The following is a 27,466-nucleotide window of genomic DNA, read 5'->3' on the forward strand; positions in this document are numbered from 1 at the left end:
CTTATATACACACAAATTAAATATCTTGATCTCAAATGTGGATTACTAGTCGTAGATTTTATAATTTGTTTTTCTGACAGAAAAGTCATTTTATGGGACTGGCATTTATTCTAAGTCTTTTTTAATGTAAGAATGCTTTTGTGAACACTGTCAAACAACAGAATTTTACACATACTTTACATTGATTTTACAGTTTCAGTGTGCCAAGACCAAGACTTTGTGCTTTTGGGGGACTGTCAGTATGTTTTATTACCTTAAATCAACTTTTTACTTCAAATAAATTTACAGACTCTTTCAGACTATCCTACCCATTGTTGAGACTTCTTTCTCAGCTCTAACCATGGAACAGTTGCTTTCTGCTTTTACATTTTATTCTGAATAGTGATGACCCAAACTATCCAGACTTTCTTTTTTTAGGCAAGTATTTTTTTTTTCTAAAGTTTCCTTCAACCTCATCTCCCTTTTTCAAATACAGTGTCATAGAGGCTACAAAAAAGAAGAGGAATATGACAGTCCACAGTGTCAGAATGACTATTTGCATCTTCATCCAACCCCCATCCTCATCGTCATCCTGACAGTCTTTCATTCTCTGTGATTCTTCATCTGTGTCTGTGGCACCAGATCATTTCAGACAGATGAGTTCTGAAAGGCATTCAGTAGGGGTACACTTAACAGTCAGAGTGCTTCCTCCCTTTCTAGAGGATTCTGCCTTGCCCAGCAAACCATATATCCATGTTTTCTCCAGTCTGGAGCAAATACTATCTCAGGAGGTCATAGAACCAGTGCCTCCCTGCTGTATGAGCAAAGAGATTATTCAAGGACCTGTCCTCTCTCAATCTTTTTGCCAAGATTCCAAAGTTCCAAATGTTATCCCTTATGACTCTGTTACTATGTATCCCTGAAGTAGTCTTCATGGTAAACTGTACTTAAAAAGATGCCTACCATCGTATTCCTTTTGGCAGCTATTTTAGACATTTCTTAAATGTTTGGCTTACGCAGTCAGTTCCCTGTTTTACCTTTGGATCTTCAGCTCCAGTAGTATTTACAAAGTGTCTGGCTGTAGAAATTGCTTATTGCAGACATTAAGGCATTCACCTTTTTCCACATTTGGACACTTGTCTTATTTGCAAAATCTTCTGGTTGTCAGGAGCCTTACTAGAACTGTATTTAAAATTAAGAGTTTAATGTGTTAAAACAATCTGACTCTTGTTTTTAAATATATTTCTAGTATGACTTTTCTCCTTAGCATCCATAGTCTTTTGTCTTGTCCTTTTTTTTTTTTTTGTGCCGGGAGCCTTAGCAGGGTTCAGAATCTCCTACTCAGTTTGGGGTTTCAAGTAAACTCACAGAAATCTTATCACATCCCTTTGCACAGAATAATTTTTCCTGGGTTGTATGCTAGATTCTGACCTAGGAAGAGCTTTTCTTCCTCCAGACAAAGTAGAGATGTACCAAAAGATCTTCGTTAGTTTTTCCACTCAAACTCTTGTATCTGCCAATGAACTTCTCAGGATTTTTGGATACAATTTCTGTGATTCTTGTCATTCTTATGATCCCCTTTGTCAGACTTCACATGAGAAAACCTTAATGATACTTTGGGTCAGACTGGACTCTGCTTCTACTACTTTTATTTTTTCCAGTTCTCTGTACTGGGGTTTGTAAAGAGGGAAATTATTTGGTGGGTACATCAGTTATCTCAGGATCCAGGCCTCCCATTCACCCTCATGCCTTCTCTTTGGTCTGTTACAACACATTCAGACCTGCAGTGGGTAACAGTTTTTAAAGATATGAAAGTGCAAGGTCTGACAAACGGTCAGGACAGAAAAAAGCACGCAAATATCAAAGAGATGTTGGCATTCATAAATGCTTTGAAATCCTTAAATTGTCTGTGTTCTCTAGGACCTAAGCAAGTTTTCACAGATAACACCACAGTGGTGTCGTACATAAACGATGAGGTACCAGATCTTGTCCCCTTTCCCTTTGCAGACTTGCTGTGATAGTCTAGGAGTTAGCGACTAAGCTCAATTGACTTATTAGGCTTGTTGCATTCTGTCAGAGCAAAATATTGTTGCAGACAAGCTAAGCAGGACCAAGACAGACCCTCATGATTGAAAATTGCACCTGAGGGGTTTCTAGGATCTAACTGGGTGTAACACCTCAAGTAGATCTGTTTGCCTCCTCTCAGAGTAGTCATATAAATATATTCTGTTCCAGGATTCTGGGCAAACAGGCTGGAAGACAGATGCTTTCTCGTTTCCATGAACTAGAATGCTCCCGTATACTTTTCTACCCTTTCCACTGATTTGCCAGATTTTTCTAAAGATCCAGAAGGACTCCCCAACTATAATAGTAGTGACGACCTTTGGCCCAGGCAACAATGGTTCTCCCTTCTTTTGCAACTGGCGAAGGACAAACACTACAAATTCCTCACAGATTGGATTTACTTAAATAAGACATGCTTTTTTATACATACCAACCTGTATACTCTTCAACTGACTGGTTGTATAATAGAATTTTGCTATCTTTTAGACACCTTTTTTAAGAACTTGCAGCAAGTACTCAAAAAGCTTAAAAAATCATATATGACTAAGTGGAAAGATTTTCTAGTTTGTGCTGTTCCAAGACCAAAACCCTTTTAATGCTTGGCTGAGTTTGGCTCTTGATTATTTCTTTTAAGTTATTGTCCTCTGATGTTTCATGTATTTTGCTGTTAAGATTTAGATTTATGTCAACTATTTCTGCTTGCCCACCCTTGGATGCCCTCATGTCTTCCTATTCCCAAATTGGTCAGCTTTGTCCACCTAGAAAACAGGGATCTATATTAGATGAATGAATGCTTAAAATGTCAAGTACGACATGCTCAACGGCTTTTAAATGAACATTCATCTAAGTGAAACCCCAGAATTTTGAAACAAAGGTTTTCGAAAAGTTATAGTTGGCCAGCCATCGGGAAGCCAATGGTTGATTACTAAAATGCACTGTCCATCATTAAAACCTCCCCCCCAAAAAAAGCAAATCGATAAAGAAAATAAAGTTGGGTGCTGTGCCCTCCACACATCCTACTTAAATATACCAACTCCAAGATCGCACCACTGGAGGACTGTCATAACATTACACAGGGTGAATGTCGTGACTGCATCACAGTGGAGGACTGTAAGAACGGCTAGACAAGGTGAACGTTCTGACATCAGCCATTGGCTTCCTGATGGCTGGCCAACTATAACTTTTTGAAACTCCTTGTTTTGACATTCTGAGGTTTTGCTTAAACATTCACTTAAAAGCTGTCGAGCATGACGTACTCGACATTTTAAGCGTTCGTTCATCTAATAGGGAACCAAAAACAGGTGGCTCCTCTTTGGGATCTAAATATTGCATTTGAGAAGTTGACTTTTTTTTTCCATTTGAGGCCAGCTCATTAGTCTAATCTGAGGTTTTTAACACAAAATACATTTACATATTGCTCTGGCTTCTGATGGCTGTCCCCTCCTTCCAGCCCCTTATTTGTTTTTTTTTTCTTTCTTCCTACTGTCAAAGTGTAGATGTGTATATTCTTTTGTATATAGTTACTTTTGTTTTATCATGGACAGAGCAGTGGTGCAGCGGTAGCGTTCTTGCCTCACAGTAAAAGGTTCCCCGGTTCAATTCTCAGCTGGGGTGCCTTCTGTGTGGAGTCTGCATGTCCTCCTTGCGTTTGTGTGGGTTTCCTTCAGTGCTCTGGTTTCCTCCCACGTTACAAAAGACATGTCTGGAGTGTTTCTCCCTGGGCCTCCGCTGAAAACTGACTTCATTCCAAGTTGGACTTTCCTGGTAAACAAATGTTAAACAAATACATTTTTATTTTCCTTTCAGGGCTGTTGCTTCTTTATGGAGCTTTGCTGAAGCAGTTAGAGCATATGGAAGGTGCTTTGAAAAGCTGGCCAATTGATCATATCCTCGGCAGGATACAACTGTAATAGCTTAGGCTGTTGCAATGGTGATCTATTAGAACATCTACTGTTGTGGTAAATTTACTTACACAACTGTACTTTATCATGCAGTATTATATATGTCCTATTAATTACCACCTTTTTAAAAGGAGCTTCTGTTCTAAACTCGACTAAAAGCTCTACTAGCTGGTCTTTCACTTTCTTTTTGCCTATCCTTTATTATCACACCCTGATAGGAAAAGGCAGTCTATAACCTGCTGTCCAAACTTCTGGCCTCATCCTACTCAATTGCCTTTCTTTGACTAGTTATTTGTTCCCAATACATTAGAGCCTTTGATAATTTTCTCCAGAAAATTCCAGCCCCCTTATCTATTTTTATAACCCGTACTTGCACTCATCCCTCTTGGTAAAAATCTCCTTTCACCATTCCTTTTTTAGCTTAGTTTTTAGAGCGCTTTTTACTGTTTTGTGAATGTTATATTTTGTACTGTTGTTACCCTCCTTAAAGACTTACATCCAGAATCCAACTCTTTCCTTGTTTATTAAACCTTCCCCTTTCATCGTCATCCCTTTTCATTTCGATTTATAACCTTTTTCTTGTCTTATGTATATGAGCCTTAACTCTGTAGCATCATTTCCAACATTGTTTAACCTATGCAGATATGAGGCTTGACCGTAGGAGCAACCTTCTCCTTAGAAAGTGGAATCTGATCAACTGAGGGAAAACTAGGATTCAGGCAATTAATCAAGTATGTGTATGACAGTTTCTGTTATCCCATCATTAATATTAATGTGTGTGCCTGCATCTTCATTGTCATCTACTTCTGGCTGTGTTAGCTTGCCTGCATGCACAAATACAATATATTACTTCAGTACCAGAGCAGGAGGACAGTGTGTGAATGACTAGAAGGTCTGAATAAGCTGCACAGTGACAAAGCCTGTGCAGCAAATTATAGTGTTCCTTTGACAGTGATGCTGCACCTGTCATGTACTCCAGAATAAAATGATCGTGGTAATTAATTTTGTGCCAATTTAGTTGCTCAATCACAGCATCAAATGGCAGAATGAAACCGAATTCACCACAGTGGAATTTTCCCCTCAAAGCCATTCTGCCTTTAAATTCAGTGTATGCCTTTGCTTTTGGTGTATGTGTAGCAGCTAAACAAGAGAAGCAGTGTGTGTGTGTGTGTGTGTATATATATATATATATATATATATATATATATATACACATACACAATATATATGTGTGTGTATATATATATATATATATATATATACACACACACATACACACAATATGTGCGAGTGCATTTATCTATATCTATATATATATATCATCCATATTTATATATATATATATATATATATATATATATATATATATATATATATATATATATATATATATATATATATATATATATATATATATATATATATATATATACATTTTTTTTTTACTTAATTCAATTTTTCTTTTGTTCTTTATTGTCCACTTCTGTGTTGAAAAAGCCATTGCATCATAACTTTCAGTCAGCAATATAACAATAAGGACCATGTAACGGTAATATCTGGCTTTATTGACTGACAGTAATTTCTACAAAATCACACATTTTTAAGGGACATAACAGAAGTTGAGCACATACTTCTCAACTGTCCAGAATTTTGCAGAATGTCCATATTTGTACCTCATATTTTTGGTCTTTTCCTTATAAAATTTGTGATTGAGCAAATTAATGAGGATTAAAGTCACAAAATAAAGACATCTATTGAGTTTCAGACTTCAGTCTTCATCCATCCTTAACCCCTTTTTTCACCTTTTGCACATGGGGTCGGGGTGTCACTTTTAACAGTGACAATCATCTCAAGCCAAGGTTTGCACCACCGGGTGGCTAGCCCTGATGTGGTAGTTCGTCCATACCACTCATTCACGCACACTCACACCTATGGCCATTTTAGACTATCCAGTCCACCTACTTACATGTCTTTGGAATGTGGGTGGAAACAAAAGCACCTGGAGGAAACCCACGAGACTGTATGGGAGGATATGTAGAGACTCTACAGAGAAGGCACCCCAGCCGAGAATCGAACCGGAAAACCTCTTGCTGTGAGGCGACAACACTAACAGCTGCATCTCCACAGCCTCCCGAGTTTGACTTCATATTCTTTCACAAATACATGCTAACACATATTCTAGCAACTGTCATAGTTTATAACAGCAGTATTTAACATTTGTCCCTATCTTTGTGCCTTTGCTCCCCCATTATTTTGGACTTTGTCCAGCTTTCTTTTGCTAAGAGGTTGAGAGGCATGGCTGAGTGGTATAGTGGGGGGGTTGCAGTGCCTTGCTGCACATTTTTTCCCTTCATTTGATCCCAATTAGACATCTAAAATGTTTTCAGTCAAGAAAGTAGATGTAATTGTTGGGTGCAATTTGAGTGCATGTGCTTTTCTGTATACATTAAATCTTTACATAGGTTATAGTCTGGTTTTAAAATACTGTTTCCAACTACAGTTATGTATGCTACGGCTAATTTGAAAGATTAGGCAGAAGAGGTATTTGCAAATTTGAATTAGTAGGCAGTGGAGCCATTTTACATCAAATATATAAAAAATGTGTAATAGTAATATGCATGCTTAGTGCATTCGAGCTTTAAAAGGGTTAATACATTTATTCTGTTCACACTGCATGAATCTGCACAGCTATTAGAAACTTAACAAGAAGCATTTCATTTCTGCTAATGTCATGAAAATAACAAGAGACATTTCATTTCTGCTAATGTCATGAAACTTAACAAAGAGATATTCATTTCTGCTTATGCCATGAGAAAACATGCAGCTGCTAGAAGCATTGATAAAGAAAACAATAGATGCTTGAAAGTTTAAACCATAGTCAGCATTACTTGTACCAAAGCTAGAAATGTACCTTGAATCTAGACAAAATGTAACACATGTATTAGAACAGTACAATTGAAGAATTGAAAAGTTGAAATGGACTAAAATAAGCCCAAGGCCAGGTTGTTTTTCTCAAAATGTTTGCAAAACAGCAGATAATTTAACTTGGTCAGCAATAAGTCTAGTAACATTTTCTGTAGAACATACAGAAAGCTGTGTCTAACTACGTCAGCAATAGAATAGTAACATTTTTTGTGTGACAGGAAGAGAACTGTATAAGAATAACATACTAATCACCAGTAATTGAGACAAACCTTGTGCCTACATGCTTTGTCTCCTTGCTGCAAGTAATAAAGGGTGCCTTGCTTGAACCTAACGTGAATTGGTCTTTGAAGTTTTTTCCTTTGACAAGTGTATACTGATAAAATAAAACTAATACAAAGAAGTTTAAAAGATAGCCCATTGTGTAAGTGCCGTAAAGTCTGATACGGTGGTGTGATGAAGGAAGTAACGGATCTTCCAGGGGTGGACAGGCATATCACCTGCAGAGTTGTGAATCACAGCACCCTTAGTAGTCTATTATTTCCTTCATAGCATCCACCCTGTTGGACATTTTTGCTCACATTATACATGATCATTTCCCCATGATCTTGACATGGGATATGTGCTCACACAAAAACTTATAGTTCAAGAGGCCATAGAGGCTTGCCTCCATATAAAATGGGGGGGGGGGTTACAAGGGGGACTTGCCATCTGCAAAAAAAAAAAAAAATGCTTTTTGTGTTTTGTAAACTTTGGGAGTGTTGCTGTTTTGACTAATGACCTCCCAAGGTTTTAGATATTTTGCACTGTCATAATTGCAAGTCAAACAAAATGTGATTATTCATAATGGACCCATGTATTTTGAAGAGGCTGCCTACTTGGGAGTCTGGGTGTCAAGTGTCTCATCCTAGCTTTTATTTAATGTTTAGCCTGATGGATGTAGTCTTGTACAAATGCCTATTGATTATTATTTTCTTTAGTTAGAGAAGTTTCTAATTTGTTAGATGGCTGTTTCAGTGGTACTTCACTGCTGGATATGTTTATAATGACTTGATTAATTACTGGTCTGCCATCTAGAATGTGGAGGAAATGGAATTCTGTGTAGGTGGTATGCAGTGACTGGGCTGTAGTTTCAAACTGAAAAACTAGCTCCAAATAGAATCAGCATTAAACTAAGTAATTAACTGCCCTGATGTCCATTATATGATTTTAGAGTTATGTCTACCATATTACTTCTCTGGGGTTTTTTGTAGCCTTGAATAATATGCTAACATGTGAAAAGACTTTTGCTGGCAAGACAGAGAATTTGACAGTTCTGCACATTCAAGAACAGCAGCATTTTTTGAATAATGTAGAGATAGTTGCTTCTTGAATCTCTACTGGGCAATAGTATTTGCTGATAAAATTTAAACCTTGAGCTACTTGAAGGTATATTGTACTGATATTTATGATTTCTGGCTTCAGGAAAATTCTCTAATATTCATAGATGAGGTTAAAATTAAAATGTTTCCCTCAGGATGGGGGGCTGTATTTTATAGAAATACAATTGTATATTGAGATGTACATTTATTTTATATACTTTTTAACCTGGATCCACTGATTTTCTCAGAGGCTGGAATTACACCTGCTTCTGAGAAGAAAGAACCATGCTTAGTTATGTTTGAAGGATCAGATGGCATCTTGCAAGTGCTAGTCGGGGAAGAGGCATTAGACACCCATGTCAAGGTTTTTATATTGGTGTCTAGTCAGAGTTTCTCTTTAGATACTGCTAAGGAAAAAGAGTTTGAAGGTAAACAGTTTTACTCCTCCTACAGCCTCTTCTTCAAAAGAATCTGGGAAGAAATTAAATACTTTACAGTAGGTCTAAGTCCTCACCAGCCTGTTTTCCCATTTGAAAAGGAAGCAGTCTCCTTCTGATAGTGATTCTCAGTCTAACTTAGAGAAATTGAGTTGAGTTATGCTTCCCAACTTTCTTCACCTGATTCCTTGGAGTCAGAATCAGGCTCATTCATTTCCTGCCTTCCCTTAGACCTCATTCCCCCCAAAAAAACATTATTCTGCATAATTTGTTCTCATAATTCCCATTTTTCTATTTTCTGTGCAGTTTCCTCATACCCTTTTCTAAAGATTCCACTTCCACTTCTTTTTTCTGCATTACTGTATTCACAATTTGTAGTACATTCGGTTTAGACTTTGATTTCTGTTTTCTAGTCACTGCCTTTTTTGGCAGCCATGAGAATTAACTCAACAAGGCTTTACTTGTGTCTTAGCAATTCCGATTCTGTATCACAACTCAAAAATATAATTTCCTTAGTTGCACAGTTTTGCTCATCCACTATTTCTGACAGAGTAGTCTGCAGGGAATTTTTAAAGTCTTCCAACTCATTACACTTCCAAAAAATATGTTCCCAATTATTTCTTTCTTAATCACACTTCCAACATTTGCTTCTACCTGAGGAAAACAATATTTGGAGTCTGACTGGGGTATAAAAATACCTATGCAAACACTTTCAAGGAAAGATCCTAAACCTTCTAGACTAGTTGCATATATGGGAGCCATACATATATCCTCCCATTATTTCTTTGTGAATTTCTTAGCCAGTCTTTTTTCACAATCATTTCTAACCTCCTCTGATTGATTCCTATAATTATCACGCAATATTTTATATGCACTACTAATTATCTCTTTTTAACAGCAGCTTCTGTTCTAGTTTCTACAAAAACTCCACTAGTGCTGGTCTTTCACTTAGGATCCTCTATGTCTTTCTCTTTGTACTCTGATATCAATCCTTGATAAGAAAGGCAATCTCTAGCCTGCAGTCCAGATGAATTCTTGACCTCTTCCTATTCCATTACCTTTCACTCTCTAATTATTTGCTCCCAACACCTTGGTTCCATTGCCAGTTTTCTGTAGTAAATTCCAGACTCCTCTTGCTTGTTTTCTATACCCAAAATTGCAGCAATCCTTATCAGCAAAATCGTCTTTGTCCATTTCCATGTAGATTTACTTCTTAGAATACTTTCTACTACTTTATGAATATAATAATCTGTATGGCTATTGTTCTCCTTAAGGATCTACATCCAGAATCTCAGTCTCTGTTTGTGAGTTTACTCTGTGTTTCTTCATCATTTCTTTCCACTTTGAATTATAGCTTTCTGCTTGTGCTGTGTATAGCAGCCTTAACTGTGTAGCTGTGACACATCCTTCAAATCAGATAATCCCAACCTACCTTATTTTATTCAGAGAATCAGCTTATCCCACTTGCCTCTAGCCTTCTTCCCTTCCCTTCCCAGATTAATCCTTCAACTCTTTATTAATTTCTACCCACATCTTCTCTGGTTGATAAAAATATGTCTGACATGTATAAGACTAAACAGACTAAAAACATTTTCACTGCTTGTATTTTGCTATCCATGTCCATAAAACAGAGCATCCAGTTTCTCATATTTTTGTATTATCCTTTGTTTTTTTTTCTCTTCCCACATATCCTTAGCTGCTGTAACAGAATCCTTTTAGTTCATACTCTTAAGTACTTCATTTTATCATGGTCCCGTAAATGTAGGCATTGCTCAACCAGTTTGCATGTGGGTACGAAGTGTATGGCTATTGGCTTTGTTTTGTCTTCATTAATTTTGTATCCTAAATAGACTTGAAACTGTCTCATAATGTTCCACAACACTAACATGCCATGTTCTGGTTTTGTCCGGTATTAAATGATATCATCTGCAAATAAAGCCAACTTTTCTTGATTACCATGCCAGTTATATCCTTGAATTTCTGAGTCCCTTATTTTCTTTGTCAGTGGATCTAAATATAATGCAGTTAACAAAAGGAAAGGAGGGCATCCCTGCCTGGTCCCTGTGCTCAAACAAAACTTACACACACACACACACACACACACACACACACACACACACACACACACACACACACTTATTTTCACCTCCATTGCCCTACTCATAAAATCTTAGCTTGCTCTGTCAGTGGTTTCCTTGCCTCAAGACCCACCAACAACAGTCGTATTTTCTTACATTCTGCTTCCGTCTGGATCATCATTGTTCTGTTAATGTTGAAAAATGTTTGCTTCCCCTCTGCAAAACCACATTAGTCCATATTTGTCAATTTTGGGATCACCTTTGCTATTCTTTTACCCATTGTAGACATAGACACTTTGTAATCATAGTTTAGAAATGAAATGGGCCTATATGAAGCTGGATCTGATGGGTCTTTACCATCTTCAGATATTACAGCCACCACTGTTTTTTTCCAGGATGTTAGTGCTTCTCTTCCTTTTAAAATACCGTTAAACAAAACCTTCCAGATGTTTATCATGTTCTTTCCTCCTAGCTTCAAGACTTCTACAGGGGTGCCATCTACTCCTGGAGATGTTTCTGTAGACTGGGTATAAATTACCATTTTTATTTCATCTCTTCCAGTCCTGTTAGTATTTAAGCCTCAACTACCTCTAATCTTGGTATATTTAATTCTTCCGTACACATTTCTATTTGTACTTTCTCTTGATTTCTACATTTCCCTGCTTTATACAGATTTTCATAAAATGTCCAAAATATTTCAAATACAGGAGCTCTGGTTATTTTCTTTACTATAGGCTCCCTAAGCTTGGCAACAACTTTTTCTCCTTCCTGTTGCCTGAGCCATTGTAATAAAAGCTTTTGTGCTCTGGAGTTATCAAAAAAAAAAAAAAAACTTGTTAAAACGCATGCATATTATCGAGGTAGTCCCTTATCTTCTCTTTAGCACTCCGCATTTGCGCCTCTTCTTCTGTGAGATTTCCCCGTATTCTGCAATACTAAATAGTTCTTGTTACTTCTTAACCATATCTCCTTTTCTTTTATTTCCACCCTATTTTTAAACTTCACTTTTCCACTCCCGAGCTGTATTTTCAAAAGAAATTTCTATCTTCCCTAATAACTCCTGAATAATTTCCACTACCCATCCTTAAATTCCTCTCTTTTTAACAGGTAGATGGGTAAGCACCAGTGTCTCATTTTTATTTCATTGCCCTGCAATTTTTATTTTAGTTATTGGCATGTGATCTGAAATAGTTGGATGCATAGCAAAACTTTCAGTTAATCGAACATGTTCCTGTGAATTATAATTTTTGGCTAGCCTAGCCTAGTTTTTGTACCTTCGAGAATAATATGTAAATTCTCCCTGAACTTGTACTACTGAATTCACATATTCCATTCCAAGTATTTTCATAAATTTCTTCAAACATATACCCCCTTTTATTATATTTCCCATTGTAGGCCCCTCAGATACACTCTCACTGTTGAAAAATAAATTTCATTCTGCATCTATAAATAATATTCCCTGCTGAAAGCCGATTATTTCTTCTAGAATTTTCTTAAGCTCCATTGTAGCAGTTTTAGGTGGAATATAAATACATGCTAGCTCAATCCTCCTCCCTTGCTAGTAGCCCGTTAGTACTACAAATCTGCAATTATTATCGTTTTTCCTCTTCTATCACTATTGGAGCCCCTCTCGCAGTTAATATAAGTACTTCCCTTTTAATAACGATCCTGATGTCCTTTCTTTATCACTTTGTTCAGTTCTCTCCAAATGTTTCTCTTGTAATATAGCTGTTTGCACTGTTTAATTTTTAATGTAGTTCACTAGTCTTTCTTTTTGTATTTATCTATGAGACCATTCACATTTAAAGATAATATAGAAAGTATTGTCATTATAAGTTATTCCCACCTGTTATGTATAACAGCTTGTTTTTAAATGCCTAGTTTCAGCTTTAGTGTTACATGCATACACTAATGTTTGGCAGGTTGACCTTTTATACAGCTGTTTCCTGTCGTATCTTACAATGCTTCTTGTTTTAATGAAAACCCTCAAAGAAAAAAAAACACACTCCAGAACAACCACAAAACCTATTAACTTAATTCAAGCACACAAAACTATGTACATCTTCAAACAATATAGTTCTAATAGGAACAGTTGTCCCAGACTAACAGCCACACTTACAGGCTTGAATTAACCTATAGTAAAGTTTATCCATGCTAAGATGGATGGTATAGCCTATGCTTCTACTTACACTATTGTCTGTTTCTGTATCATCTTTATTCCTCTCCGAGATGTAGATAACTTGAATGCTTTCAGAAAACATGATGCTCTAACCATTGAAAGAAAGTATTGTTTTATTACACCCTTACCAGATTGCCTCCATAGAAACATGAGAAGAAGATACACAGTTGTCTTCCTGTACAAGCTTCTCTTGTTGCACTATGACCGTTTATTTGCTAGAGGAAACCTTTTCATTATATTCAGTATTCTTTTATTTACTTGTTTGCCTTTACAACTTATTATTAGATCAAGCCAAGGGCCTTAATCCAGTCATTCCCCTAAGAAAAAGTAAGAAAAAGCATATCTGTTTTTACTTACAACATGCTCTTTTGTTCAGGCTTTCTTCTCTTTTAACATTACCCTACCTACATTCCTTAAAACTGAACAAGAAGAAAGACTGGGAAAAGAGGAACACCTGTTTACTTTAGTACACCTATTGTACACAGAAAAAAACTGAAAAAAGCTTTATTTTATAGTATGCAGTGTATGTTGTGTTTTATAAAAAAAAATACTGTTAAGAACAAAATTTGTTTTACTTCTAGTTTCCTCTTTCCTTCCTATTCACCTGCCCCTAATGTTCTTACAAACATTAATGAAATGAAGTAGGACCTATGCTTTGGAGTTTTCTACATGTTTAACAAAGTCAAAAAAGTTCAGTATTTCCAGGTTTTCTTGTTTCCTCTTATTTTACAAAGGTCATTGATGCTTTGTAATCCCAACTTTAGTCACTAACTTCCGAGTTGCTGGTTCTCTTCCAGTTAATCTCAAACTCCCTGATCCAGCCTCTGGTTCATTTCCTATGTACTCCTGGTTCTTCTAGTCAACTCCTATTCTTTTTTCTGTCTATCAAGCATTTTCCTTTGGAACATTAGAAAAGATTTCACTGGTATAGTCTCTGTATGAGCTTTATCAGAAGAATAAGAATTAGAATTCCCTTCTGTTTAACAAAATCAAAAATGACTTTGATCCTCCAGGAAAAAAAATATTCTGAAGACAGCTGGATACAGCAGCTCTAATATATAGCACCTGTGTCTGTGATTGCCAGAATAAATTTACTCCTCTTCTACCTGATTCACAGTGAGTAATTATTATCCACAAACACTGTACTGTTGCCAACTTTTAGTACCTTGTTCTTCTGCCATCATTTTGTCAGAATAAACTTTTTCTGCTGGTAGGATTGCATTTTTACTAATAAAGGTCTTGGCTGCTTTCTCATGGCCAGGTTTGGAGCATACACATGATGTGCCCTTTTCATTAACAACTCCTGCAGTGGAATACCAGTCCAGTTGCTTATTTATACTTTCATAAAATCAGTACAGTGTGTTCCTTCCAGATTGTACTACAGCAGAAAGTTTCAGGTTTTCCCTACATTCTCTGTCCTCTAATTCCACCATTTTTTGAAACATCTCTTTTTGGGCAGTCTCATAGTCAGACAGCCTTTTCTTCATTTCGACCTCTGATTTTTGCATTTTTCCATCTAGTTCTGTGAAAAACTTTGTTGTTGGCATCCAGTCAGTGCACTAACTAGCCAGTAACTGACATTTACCCATAAAAAGCAAATTCACTGGCTTTCTTTTCTGAGTTTCTGTTTTCACACTGGGAGAGCTGAAATTAAGCTGTTACTCAGTGTGCAGCCATATTGGAAGTCCTCAATCTTCTGGCATCCTTTTCTGATAGGAATAAGGCTGCTACAGAATTACTTGCTTTAGACATTACGTCCTCATTACTGCCCATAATTTCTTTAGTCACACATGCCACTGCTCTTATGATGCTGGAGATACAGTCTCTAGGCCTGCAACAACTGAATCTGTGATGTGCATGTATGCTTGGGTAAGATTCTAAAACCTTCCAGAAGATGTGAAGTCTCATATTCATAATGCTCCTGTTGATAAGAGGGTATTACCTGACTCTCAATCAGCTGAAATTTTGAAGAGATTTAACAAGCTGATATGGTATGTAAGAGATGTAGTTACACAATGTCGCTAGAGGCAAAGTTCTCACATAAAAGTACTAATGTCAGTAAGATTGTCAGTAGTGTACACACTGCACCCATCGCATGCAATTTGAAAACAGACATATAGACCCACATATGCTGAGGCATTTAAATGTAACCTTCCTAAACCCTAAAGCACCAGAGAAAAACACCAACAGTGCAAGCTTATAATGCCTTCCACACATTTAGTCCAGCTACTACACAGACAGGGACTAAAGGTGGAGATGGCTCGATTTACATCAAAAATAAATATACCTCAAGGTTGGTCGAACAGGACAATGCACTTGAGTCACTCCATGTTCAAATTAACATAGGTAAAATCACAAAATCAAACACAATCACTAGGTCCTCACACCCAGTATAGACTAATAGCAGCAAACAAAGATCACAAAATCAATAGGCTGTAGAACAGAAGGAAGAAAATCAAGGCAAAATTTAGTAGGTGCAGTACCCAGCAGGACAAAGTCTCATCAAACTAAACAAACAACTCAAATAACACACAACACAAATAAAGTCTACCAAAGCCAAATTTAAGGTAAATTTGGCCTCCCAGGCCAATTATTGTCACAAGACGTTCTTTAGCTATGCCCACAACCTCAAAAGCAATACACAATGTTGTGCAGAGCTCTTTGTAAATGGAGCTACCTACACTGAGCCAGAAGATATAGTAGACCTACTGATCAACAAATTCATCTCCAGCTTTAACCCTCTTTCCACCTCAACCCTACATCAGGAAGTACCATCAAATATAACTTCCCGTGGTATCACTAGGGAACAGATCCTTAATGCTCTAAGACCAAGAACACTGCATCAATGGGCCCAGAGAATATCCCAGGATGCCTTCTAAATAGCATGAAACATGATCTTATCAGGCCCTCTGGAATTGTTATTTAACAGTAGCCTCCAAACAGGCTTTGTGCCTCTTGAATGGAGAACAGCAGCAGTCATCTCTCTGCACAAATGTGGGCATCTACAGACCTATAAGTCTCACTAGTCTTATATGCAAAGCCATGGAAAGAATTAGCATGGAAATGATCAGTAATGATGTAGTAAACCTCCAGACACTGGACCCAACCCAGTTTGGTTTCATCAAGGACAGGTAATGCCTACTCAACCTGGTGAACTACTTTGAGAAGGTCACCAAAGCAAGCAATGGATGAGGGCAGAATGGTTCACACTGCTTACCTTGACCTGAACAAAGCATTTGACACATTACCCCACTTGGGTATTGTTGACAAACCCACGAGGTTAGGTACAGATCCATATGTCTCCTGTTGAATAGCCAAATGGCTCACATACAGGAGCCAGGAAGTTAGAGTTTGGAAGTCCGCCTCTGCAAAGAGGCCAGTCACAAGTGGAGTCCCTCAGGGACTGGTCCTTCAACTACTCCTTTTTGGCATTTACTTCTCTGAAGTCAATTCTAATGTCAGTGGTCTCTGCCTGACTAAATTTGCAGATGATTGCAAGTTAAGAGCTGTTATAGAATCCCACACCGATACAAATGTTTTCCAAGAAGGGCTGACTCAGACAAACAACTGATGTCAGAGTCATGGACTAAAACTAAATGCCAAGAAATGCATAATAATATCCTTTGGGAAGTCATCCATCCCTGGTAACTATTGTATTGACAGCACACCCCTTAGAGTTGACCCAGTAGTCAGGGACTTAGGAACAATCTAGCCTTTGACCATTACATGTCTACAGCAGTGAAGAAATCAGTCTATGTTCCACAACCTATAAATAAAGATATGCATCTAGGTCCAAGGAAGTCCTTGTTCCACACTGTTTGGCATTCATCGGACCTATCATTGAGTGCAGTGCCCCCTTTGGTATGTACCTAACCAGGGATATTGAAAAAATGAAACACCTGCAGAGGTTCCTCACTAAAGGAATACAGGGCATAAGTAAAATGTCCTATGCAGAGCACCTGAAGTCCCTGTATTCTGTCTCTTACAGGCTGTTGAGGGGTGATCTGTGCCTGTCATACAGGGCATTGTCATACCTCACTCTGATGGACCCCTTGCATATCCACAAAACAAGCAGCACCAGAATTACCTGTACTAAAGACTTAAACCTTGCCTGTGATATAAATTGCACCTGCTGGAGAGACAGGTATGTATCCCAGAGATTATCCCGTCTCTGGAACAGGCTTACCATCCCTGTGAAGCAGAGTTCTTCCCTAACCCAATTCAAATGTAACTTGGACAATTGGCTGGGGAACAGGAATTTCATCCCTGACTTTGAACCTATGTCTCTAATGGACACATGCAACCTGTAAGTGGTTAATCTCCCAGGCCCCTGCTTGTGAACGTTTCATCTCCCAAGCTCCTCCTTACACTTATCAAGGGTACCAGAACTTGTCAGAAATGTGGACTGCATGGCTAGGCTTAAAAAGCCATTGTGATTATTAGACTAGTAAACACATATGAACCTATAAGAAATGGAAACTGTTGATCTCCATTTCCCAAATCCAGTCTCTGGTTCATTTTCAACATACTTTTGATTCTTCTACTCAACTCCTGTCCTTTTTCTGTCTACAAGACATTAAGCATATTTTTCTTCCTAAATTTAACAAATTACTTTGTTAGCCATGGACTGTTGTATAGGAATTCATTTAAACAATCCCAGCAACTGTTATGTTAACAACAGTTTAAGAAGCATTGGCAGGGAAAACTGTAAGAAAAAAGTACCAATATTTTAGCCTCAGTTTAAGTCTAAGAAAAATGACTGGTTATGCTCCCCTTCCATTCCTCTCCCCACCCTAGCAACTATCTAAACCTTTCAAAGAATCTTCATTTTTATCTTCCAGTTTGGAATCAGCTCACAGTGGATTCATGGGTGCTAGAAATCATTCAAATTGGGAAGAGATGAAAATGGGACACTTTCCCTCCAAACCCGGAAATTCCCCTTCACCTCAAAAATCAAACCAACCTTTTTTCTCCCATCATTTCCCATATGCTGTCCCAAGGCATAATAGAATTGCATTTTTCAGGCTGCAAGGCATTCACAACTCTTCCCACTTGGATGACTGCCTTATTTTGCAGACTGTATTCAAAACTGTCAGGAATTTTCCTCTGTCAATAATCTGTTTCAGAGCCTATTTTTTTTACCTCAATCTGGAGAAATCAACTCTCATTCTTTTCCCACATAGTAACAGTTCTAGGATGCCTACTAGACAACTTCTCAAAAGATGGTGTATGTGTGTGTGTCAGTAAAAAGTACCCTTTTATCTAGAACATTTTCTTCTGTTTTCTCAACAGCCAGTAACTACAGCAAGGGATTATCTCAGGATTTTGGGATTCATGGCCTGCATGATTCTAATGAGACATCTAGCCCAGGTTACACATGAAAAAATACAGTGGATTCTTAAAACTGTCAGGAATTTTCCTCTGTCAATAATCTGTTTCAGAGCCTGTTTTTTTTACCTCAATCTGGAGAAATCAACTCTCATTCTTTTCCCACAGAGTAACATTTCTAGGATGCCTACTAGACAACTTCTCAAAAGATGGTGTGTGTGTGTGTCAGTAAAAAGTACCCTTTTATCTAGAACATTTTCTTCTGTTTTCTCAACAGCCAGTAACTACAGCAAGGGATTATCTCAGGATTTTGGGATTCATGGCCTGCGTGATTCTAATGAGACATCTAGCCAGGTTACACATGGAAAAATACAGTGGATTCTTAAATCTGTATTAACCTAACACCCTCTGTCTTTTCAACCACTGTTCTGAACTTTGTCAAGAGTGAACTTCAATGGAGGATAAACAATTGCTTTGGAATCCAGGTTTTCATTTTCCATCTCTGCCCCTTCCTGGTATGTAACTCAGACTTTGCTTGGGGGTATATCCATGGAGATCAAGGTTAAAGTTTGAGACCATCATTTCAAGAAAAAGTTCACAAACATCAACGAAATAATGACACTGATAAATGCGTTACAAACTCTGAACCTTTTGTGGACTCCAGGACCTCTTTTGGTAATCACAAACACCACCACTGTAATGTGGTACATAAACAAACAAGATGGAACCAAGTCTTAGCCCCTATGCAGACTATCCATGGGAACTTGCAGTTCAGCACAGTATATCTATCCATTGTCAGAGCAGAATACAGTGGCAGATACTCTAAGCAGATCCAGTGCATACCCTCAATGAATGGAAATTACACACAGGGGTCTTGAAGGAGATTATCCATCTTTGGGGAACTCTCCAAATAGGTGTCTGTTTGCCTGCATTCACAACAGACAGTAGAAAAGAATCTGCCATGGGACTCCTTGCAGAAAAGCCTTGGAATATTGATGCCCTTTCCTTCCCATGGGCTTTCCCCCTCTTTCACCTTCATAATTGGAGAAATTTTAAGAATCCAAAAGGACTCTCCAAAATAATCTTAGTAACTCCCTTTTAGCCCAGACAACATTGGTTCTCAAGTTTCATGGAAATGGCCATGTACTTACATAGGTGTAGGAATCTGTGATTTTACCCAACCTTTCAAACTCTCCATCTGACTGCTTTAGTGATAGATTTTTGATCACCATTTTTCTGAGGCTTCCAACAGGTTTGAAAGAAGGCTAAGAAACCTGCTACTTGACAATCCAATTTGCTAAGTAGAAGACATTTTCTGGTTGGTGCCGTAACAGGAACCAGAACCCCATTAAGGCCGAAGCTCTATTCATTCTTCAGTACACAGGTGAATTGCTAAAATCTGACCTTTCCTATTCACCTGTGAAGCTCTATCTTTTGGCCTTTTCTGCTTGCTTGCCCTTAGAGTCTTGTCATTCCTCCTTATCTCGGATAAAATATTTTTTGAAAGGGTACTTCTCATTTGCCATCAACAAAACAGAAGGCTCCTCCTTAGGATCTTAATTTTATACTAGACGAACTTTCATTTTTACCTTTTGAACAAGTTTTTAACATGGAAAACACTATTACTTTCTTGTCTAACTTAAGCTAGAAGAGTATCTGAGGTGCAAGCACTTATGGTAATTTAGCCTTTTATCACCTTTTATAAGGATCATTCACTGTTATGACAAGTTTCTGTACTTTTTCCATGAATTTTAGATGACAGAATGTTTTCTGATATTTGACCTTATATTATTTAGTCTACTGGGAATGAACAGTAGTTTTGATGAACAGGTGAGCCCAGTGATATTACTCAGTAAGTTTGTGTTCTTCTCCTGTTTCGTTTTTAGAATGCAGAAGTCACAAAGCAGGTTACTATAGCAAGACAAGCCCAGGGGGATGCAGAGCAACTGAAGAAGGAGAATGAAGATCGCCTCCTGCGGGTACAAACACAGATGCAAGAGGCTGTAAGTATATTGTGGAGTAAATCTGCAAATCCTAGAGCAAAAAGCATCAAACGGTGAAACAAGCGAGTTCTGTCATATGCAATCCACAGGCATATGTTAATACAAAACAGGCTACTTTTTGTGAAATCTACTACATAAGAATATACCCTTTTAATTATTGCATATAAATTATCCAGTGGAGCCCAAAATCAAGATGTTTCCAATCTAAAACAGCCTGCGCCTGTCTCAAAGCATTGACAAAATTTACAAACATTACAAGCAAAGATACTCCTCAAGCTGCCTGTCTGCCTGCCTCAGGCAGTAATAGTAATAGGTTCATATTTGAGAAGAATTTTTAAATTTCTTTCTTTATTTTATTTTAAAACTGAGGTCCAAATCCCAAAGTTTTGAATACCTTTTTGTTAATTTGTAGCTATATTGAGGTGTGAGTTAGGCTCTCAACAATGTATTTGGATGGCTGCCAGACAGCATAGCCTGCTATATTTTTCTGGTTTTGTTATGGATTCACTCTGACTTTTCTTATTTTCTGCTAATGATTGTTACCAGGAAGGTGTATTGGTGTTTTTTGCTGATGTCCCTCTTGATGGTTTGTTAGCATAGGAAGAAGATTGGTAGAAAGATCTGAATGTTCAGTCTGTGTACTGAGCTGTGCTTAAACTGGCTGTAATGGAAGTAGAAATGGATCTAAGGAGGGTCAGAAAGGATGTATGTCATCTTATTGGAAACTGGTGGTTTGTTTATTGATTCACTTCTTTTGTTTTGTTGAACTATAGGACACTGAAGTTTATCAGACTATGTATTGCTCCAACATGGCATTAATTTTTGTGACATTTGCTGAGCAAGTGGGGATTTTAAATTTGTTTTAAAATGTTTTTTATTGCTGTTGTGATTTCAGCTATTACTTGAATTCGGTAGCAGCAGTTTGTAATAGTAGTTAATCATTTTAACGTTGTTTTTTTTTTTACTTTGTGTAACATTGTATTATCAGTCACAGTTTAAAAGTTGTCTTTTTGTAAACCCGTTTGGCTTAGCAAGAAATGCTATAGGAAATTATTGCATGTTTTATTGTTATCATTTGGGTAATACTCATCATTTTACACTGTTTGATGTAAAGTGCTTAGGAAATAAGCATTATAGTAAATTTGAACTTGAACTTGAGTCAAGCCCATTTTAGATTTGGAACATCTTAGCATAGCATTTGGTACAACTGAACACTTTAGATGCAAGTAGTGGTAAGCATTGCAAGCTGTGATGGCTGTGACAGCTTCTGTGTTGGAAAAACTACATGAAATCTGTAGTATTGCATATATAAGCATTGTTATGCATTAAAATGTGCCTGAGCAACTTAAGTGAGCAAATCTGGTATGTGAGTTCATGGATTGTAAATTCTGAAAAGGAAAGGAGGACTGAGTTTCAACTTTTTTATTCTTTTTCTTGAACCTAAGCACTTTATGAAATGTACGAAACAAAATCCACATCATAAAAGCAATAAATCATGCATGAAAACAGAAAGCTGCACTTAAGTGAAAACAAATTTAGAATAAGTATAATAGCCAGAAGTCTTGCCCTGGATTCAGATGAGCTTCCCAGAATAAGTAGTATTTCCGAGACCTTCTAAGGAAGGACTTTGTGTCATAAGCTTATAGCCAAGAAAGCATCAACTTCTACAGAGCCATTGCTTAACTGGCAAACTGTCAGCAATCAGATGCTTCCGGATTAATCCCTGAAACCCCTAACAGGAGATCATCCATAGTGAATTAAGAACCAAGTCCTCCTCTAGGTAGAGAAGATCTTGATCATATAGAACCCTGCAAGAAGGAACTGAGATCTTACAAAATGATTGAGGCACAATTGGCAGCTAGTACAAATCCCATAGCACAAGGGTGATGCATTCATTTTGTGATGTTTGTCAACACCCTGCTGGCTGTTATATTTTTGTATCCCCTCTACAGACAGTAAAGATCAGTATCAGTGAGCCTGCAATGTGAGCATTATGTTAGTACAGCCTTGAAATTACCAAAGCATGAGTCACTGTGTTCAGGACAGGCCTATATGTATGGTGCTTAATTCTGGAAAAGCTTATGAGAAAGAAAAATAAAAAACAAAGGTTTAATAACAGCTAGCAGCAAATGCCTGGCGCTCCAGTATCAGCATATTATGTTGTAGTGCTCCAGGACTCCTCACCTGAGAAACAAAGTGCAGCCTGTGATCTCCATAAAAATAAAAGGAGGCAAATAGGGAACCTGTAATTGGCATGCACCAGCATTTCCTCCAGACTTGTTTCTTTTTTGCTTATTTCATCTTTGATTCAGAGAGTTTATTTTAGAATCCAATCAGTTTTCCCAGAAGTTAAAATCAAATATAAATTTCTCAGAGAGGGAGAGAGAAATGTATATGTCATCATCATATCATTGTTATTGTGCACATCTACATAGCAGGACAGCTTTCAGTGGAGGTATGTTTACAGGGAACAGCAGAGGAGCCAAAACTGAAGCTTCCAAGGCAACATATGACTTGTGGGGGAAATTATACTCAAGACCATCAGCCGAGAGTGGTCAGCTAAATGAGAGGTGACCCATATGAGAAATTTGTCAGAAAGTCAACTGTAGGATAGTGTGCTTTTAAGAAGAATGCCATGATTCACTGTCAGATGCTGCAAATAAAGCAGGACCAAACTGGGCTAAAACCAGTGATCCCCTCATCACCAGAAAATAATTTCTAACTTTGAAGGCCATCTTAGTGTTGTGCCTTGATCAAAGTCAGACTAACAAGGATCAGGAAGACCATGAGATTTTAAAATGGGAATACAGCTTTCCATAGGACAACCTTTCCGGTAAATGAAGGGTTCAATACAGGATGGTAATTCTTCATAGGTAAGTTCTAGGCTATCTGCCCGAGGGCATCTGTAAGCCTAGCCAGAAAGTGTTGGCTTTCGCCGCCCCCTTAGATTAGTTCCCTGTTTAGTGGTTCATAAGACATTGTCTTCAGCAAAAGTGTAACCAAGTCCTCTTTTAAATACAGTTAGAAAAAGCTTCTTGCAAAGAGAAACACAAATTGTGTGGAAAATCACAGGACCGATTTTGCATGACCAAGGTCCATTCAAGGGTAGCTAAGATGGTGGGATGAAACAACCTTTATGTTACCTTTACTGTCAACACCGCAGCAATCTAGTCAGCAAATCCCAAAGGTTTTTGCAGCTTGACCACCACTGTGCTCATTAAGGGCACATAATGGAAGATGGAGCATTGTTTTGATAATCTCATTTGCAAAGAATTGTGCATCCTTTTCACACTGAGGGGAAGGCAAAGCTTTAAAAGTTCCCAATCAAGTTGAGATATACAGACTGTTGATACTCGAGGAAAACTAGGCAGGACAGTCTGATGCATCATAAATCTCACTGTCTTGAATTTCTCTGTGAGTTGTCCCGTTATTGCTGTTAGGCTACCAAGCCTGTAACTTTCTGGATTTTTCCTGCTCCACCCTTCTTTTGCAACAGTACCACACTTCCTGTTTTTTGGTCATCAGGTACTTCCCCAGTGCTGCAATATTACAAAACCTTGTTTTACTAAAAAATAAAAGTATTTTTTCTAAAACTGGAGATTCTGACTTCCACCATTGCTCATTGTCTAGGATAGCCCAAGGCACAGTGATCAGCACATTTTTATTCACCATCTGTGTGCTGACTGTGCCTACTATCAGTTATATTTGAGAAAGAAGATTGGAAAAGATAGTGAAATCATAACAATTATTTCAAGTTTTAAAGACAAACTTTGTCAAAGGTGTGTTGGGGAAGAAAGAGGTAACTGGGAATGCGTTTTGGGAGTGTAATGAGTTGACAGATTTTGAAAATTCTCTGCCAGAAATATTGGGTGAACAAATGACTGCAGCAAAGAAAATGATTCTTTTGATCTTGGACAGAGGATCTGAATTGCCTTGACATGGTATGGCCTTGTTAAGTTTAATTGCCTTTGCTTCCAAAAAATCAGTTGCTAGAAAATGGAAATCAAAGTGTAAACCATCTGTATTTGAAGCATTGAGTATTGCAAAAGAGATAAAAGAACAGGAAGAGGAATGTTAAAAAAGGGGAGGAGCAAATTACATAGAAATAAATAGAATGTGTGAAAATAATGTTCAGGGTGTAGACTAAGATTTAAGGGAAGGCAGGAATTCAACAATTTATTTAATGTTAGACTGATGATAGTTATAAAGAAAGAAAATCTGAAATATAATGTATGTAAATGGAAAAAAAATGTTAATATGGTTTGCTTTCTTTTCTACTCATGTACATATGCCTGTGTCTTAAGTGACAAGTTATTAAAGGTATTTAAAAGTAAAGCATTAAAGGTCAATCTAACCTTAATGGTTACTTGAAGACTTGTGTACCTGAGCAAACTGTAGTCAAACAATGTTCATTGGCAACAAAAAGTCTGTGATTATGCATTTGAGGTCTAATAATCAGTGCCACCCTTATTCTCTATAATGTGCTATTAGTTGTAAATCGTCTTAAAGATTTAAAGTTGTAGTATACAGTAAATTAAACTTTGATAAACAGGACTTATTTTGTACACTAAAACATTTTTTAAATATAGTCATCTCTAAGCATCCCAAGGTAATACTTTCATTGTGTAGATAATTGATTAGGTCTCGCATATAATATTGTGCAGCATTCTTTACTTATTGGCGTTGTCGCCTCACAGTAAGACGTTGTCCTGTTCGATTCTCAGCTAGAGCGTCTTCTGTGTGGAGACATGTGTGAATGGGCGTGCCTTCATTGAAGGTTGTGCATCAGGGCCGGCAACTCGGCACGTAAAAATCTACTGCCAATCATTAGCGGACCGGAGTTCCGCTGTGGTGACCCCTAACCGGGAAAAGCCGAAAGACACAACATTCTTTACTTATTCTCACAGTGATATACAGAAACTTAAAAAATAAATCAGATACTTCACAAAACAATTATCTGTTATAAGATCTCTGTCATGCTCTAAGAAGCTTGTCTGCCTCAACCTATATTCTATAAATTGTATAGCAGTAATCTAAGAATGAAGTTTTATGTGCCGCTTTTGGCCTAAGAAATGTTTCATATAACTTCTTGACAAGAACTAATTTGTGTATTAGGGTTCTTGCTGCAAACCAACCTTTAGCTCAGCCTACTTGCTCAGTTAACAAATGATTATCTAAATAAATGTAAGCCATACACGATGTCCTTCAGCATTAGTAAATGTTTTGGATTCTTGGCTAGAACTTTAGCAAATTGTGATATTTACTCAAGTCAGATGAGTTCACAGGATGTGTAAAATATGAAATACTAAACAGTGGTATATAAGATTTCTTTATCTTTTACCTTGAAATGTGGTATATTAACTGTTATCAACATTTATCTAATAAATATGTAAAGTGCAGTATGAGGCAGGTTATATAAAACAGATATAAAAGGGTTAGTGATATTGGTTATGTATGTGGTATAGAATTTTGTTATCGCATAAGATCTTGGAGGAGGTGGTGCTTGGGCAGTAAAGCTTTCTACTATGCTGTAGGCGAGATGTACATATTGCAGGATCAGTGCAACAAAATATTATACTAAATTTTCGTTCTGACTGCAGCTGACATTTTTTCTTGACCTTTTAAGTGACTTTTCTATGTTTGATTTCTTGAACAGATTCAGTCAAAAAATGACACAGTAGAAACCTTGCAGAAACAATTAGCAAGCAGTAAGCAGGAACTGGAAACTCTGAAAAATGTCATGCACACCACTGAAGAGGTAAATATGAAGTAGAAGAAATTCAGAAATTGCTTTTCTAATTAGTACCTGATATGCAGAAGTGAGATATTGAATTTCAGTGGGTGAAGAAGCATTATCGGGTACTGATACATTACCTGCTACACCATTTTGCAAGGCATGGCAGCAAATTTTAGCTCTGACTTCAGAATAAAATAACTAAGATGACAGTTCAGCACTGCACTTAATCCTGTATAGTCCTGTAGTCCTTTTCCAGGTTTTCTATGGGGGTGGGAGGATGCTCATAAACCAAAACTCGTATCTATTTCTTAGTATGTAAGCATTTATCTTTGGAGAAGGTCAGTACAGAAGTATATCAAAACATTTGGGTTTCCTCATTAACAAAGGTGTGTTGGTCTGGCCATTTTTTTCATAGATTGATTCCCTGCAGAGGCCAGCACTGTTATCTTACTAGTGTGTACATACTAGTGATAAGTGGTACATGGATCCCCTCATATGTGATACTTTGGCATGCATCCTGTTAATTTTTTTCTCAATATTTTGAAATCATTGATGACTTCCCTTATTATTGTTGCAATATTTTTTTATTCTTGGGATATCTTGAAGAGGATAGCCAAACATCCAGCCAGCTTACCAAAGCCTTTACATCTTCCAGACATCATATGTCAGACGTAAGGTTCATATGTGATGTACTGATTCCTAATCCAAAGAACAACTTTGCTACCATTCCAAATGCTATATCTGAAGTTGGTCTGTATGTCATTCACTGAGTTGGTTTATCTGCAGAGCCTTCTAAAGATAAGTGCCCCATTGGGGTTCCTTCCTTTTTCCTCCCTGTAGTTTGTTTTCATGTAATCCAGGAAGGAAAAATGTGTGTGTGGGACGCAGATTCCCTGTAAAGATAAACACAAGAAGTCCCTTTCTTTGTTTAGATGCTGCATACACGACCATATACAGTGTGAGATTTGTCAAGCAATTGCCCCAAGACACTCTGCAGTCAGCTGTTGTCCCTGTCTATTTATTTAGAAAACCAACATTTGAAGCTTTTGTCTCGGGTTACCTTGGCTGAATTGAATCTGCCTGCTGTGACATTCAGCTGCCACTTAAGAAAAAAGTCAAAAGACATGTACTGATCCTGCTGCTTTTCAGCCTCCACCAGACATCTCTATCAGGTCAAACAGTAAAACACATTGTGGAGTGCTAAAGGCAGCTTTTATCAATATAGATGGCTGTGTGTGAACAAAGTCAAGTTGTGCCACCATGGTGGAGGTTAAAGCTAGTTTAATAGAATCAAACAATAAAATCTATTAAAAAAATCTGTAAAAACTATGAAACTCAGAGTAAAACTAAAAATAAATACAAGTGGATAAGTGCTATCGGCAGTTGCCTTCTTTAAATTCTGTTTTGTTAGCAGAACTTCCTAGTTTTAAAAGATAGTAATCTGTCAATCTCACAGTCATCTCAGAAGTCTCCACCC

At 37.5% G+C, this 27,466-nt stretch overlaps 1 protein-coding gene across 1 annotated transcript in view; it reads left to right on the forward strand.

Annotated features, from left to right (window-relative positions):
* Nucleotides 1–27,466, forward strand: part of HIP1 (huntingtin interacting protein 1) — a 2,554,439-nt gene that overhangs the window by 1,935,097 nt on the left and 591,876 nt on the right. Inside the window, exons 16-17 of the mRNA XM_044054110.1 lie at nt 20,136–20,252; nt 25,909–26,010. Of these exons, the coding sequence (XP_043910045.1) occupies nt 20,136–20,252; nt 25,909–26,010 (219 nt within the window). The remainder of the gene's footprint in view (nt 1–20,135; nt 20,253–25,908; nt 26,011–27,466) is intronic.

This window comes from Protopterus annectens, chromosome 13.part0, assembly GCF_019279795.1.
Source record: "Protopterus annectens isolate FY-2018-M chromosome 13.part0, PAN1.0, whole genome shotgun sequence".
In the NCBI taxonomy this organism is placed as follows: Eukaryota; Metazoa; Chordata; order Ceratodontiformes; family Protopteridae; genus Protopterus; species Protopterus annectens.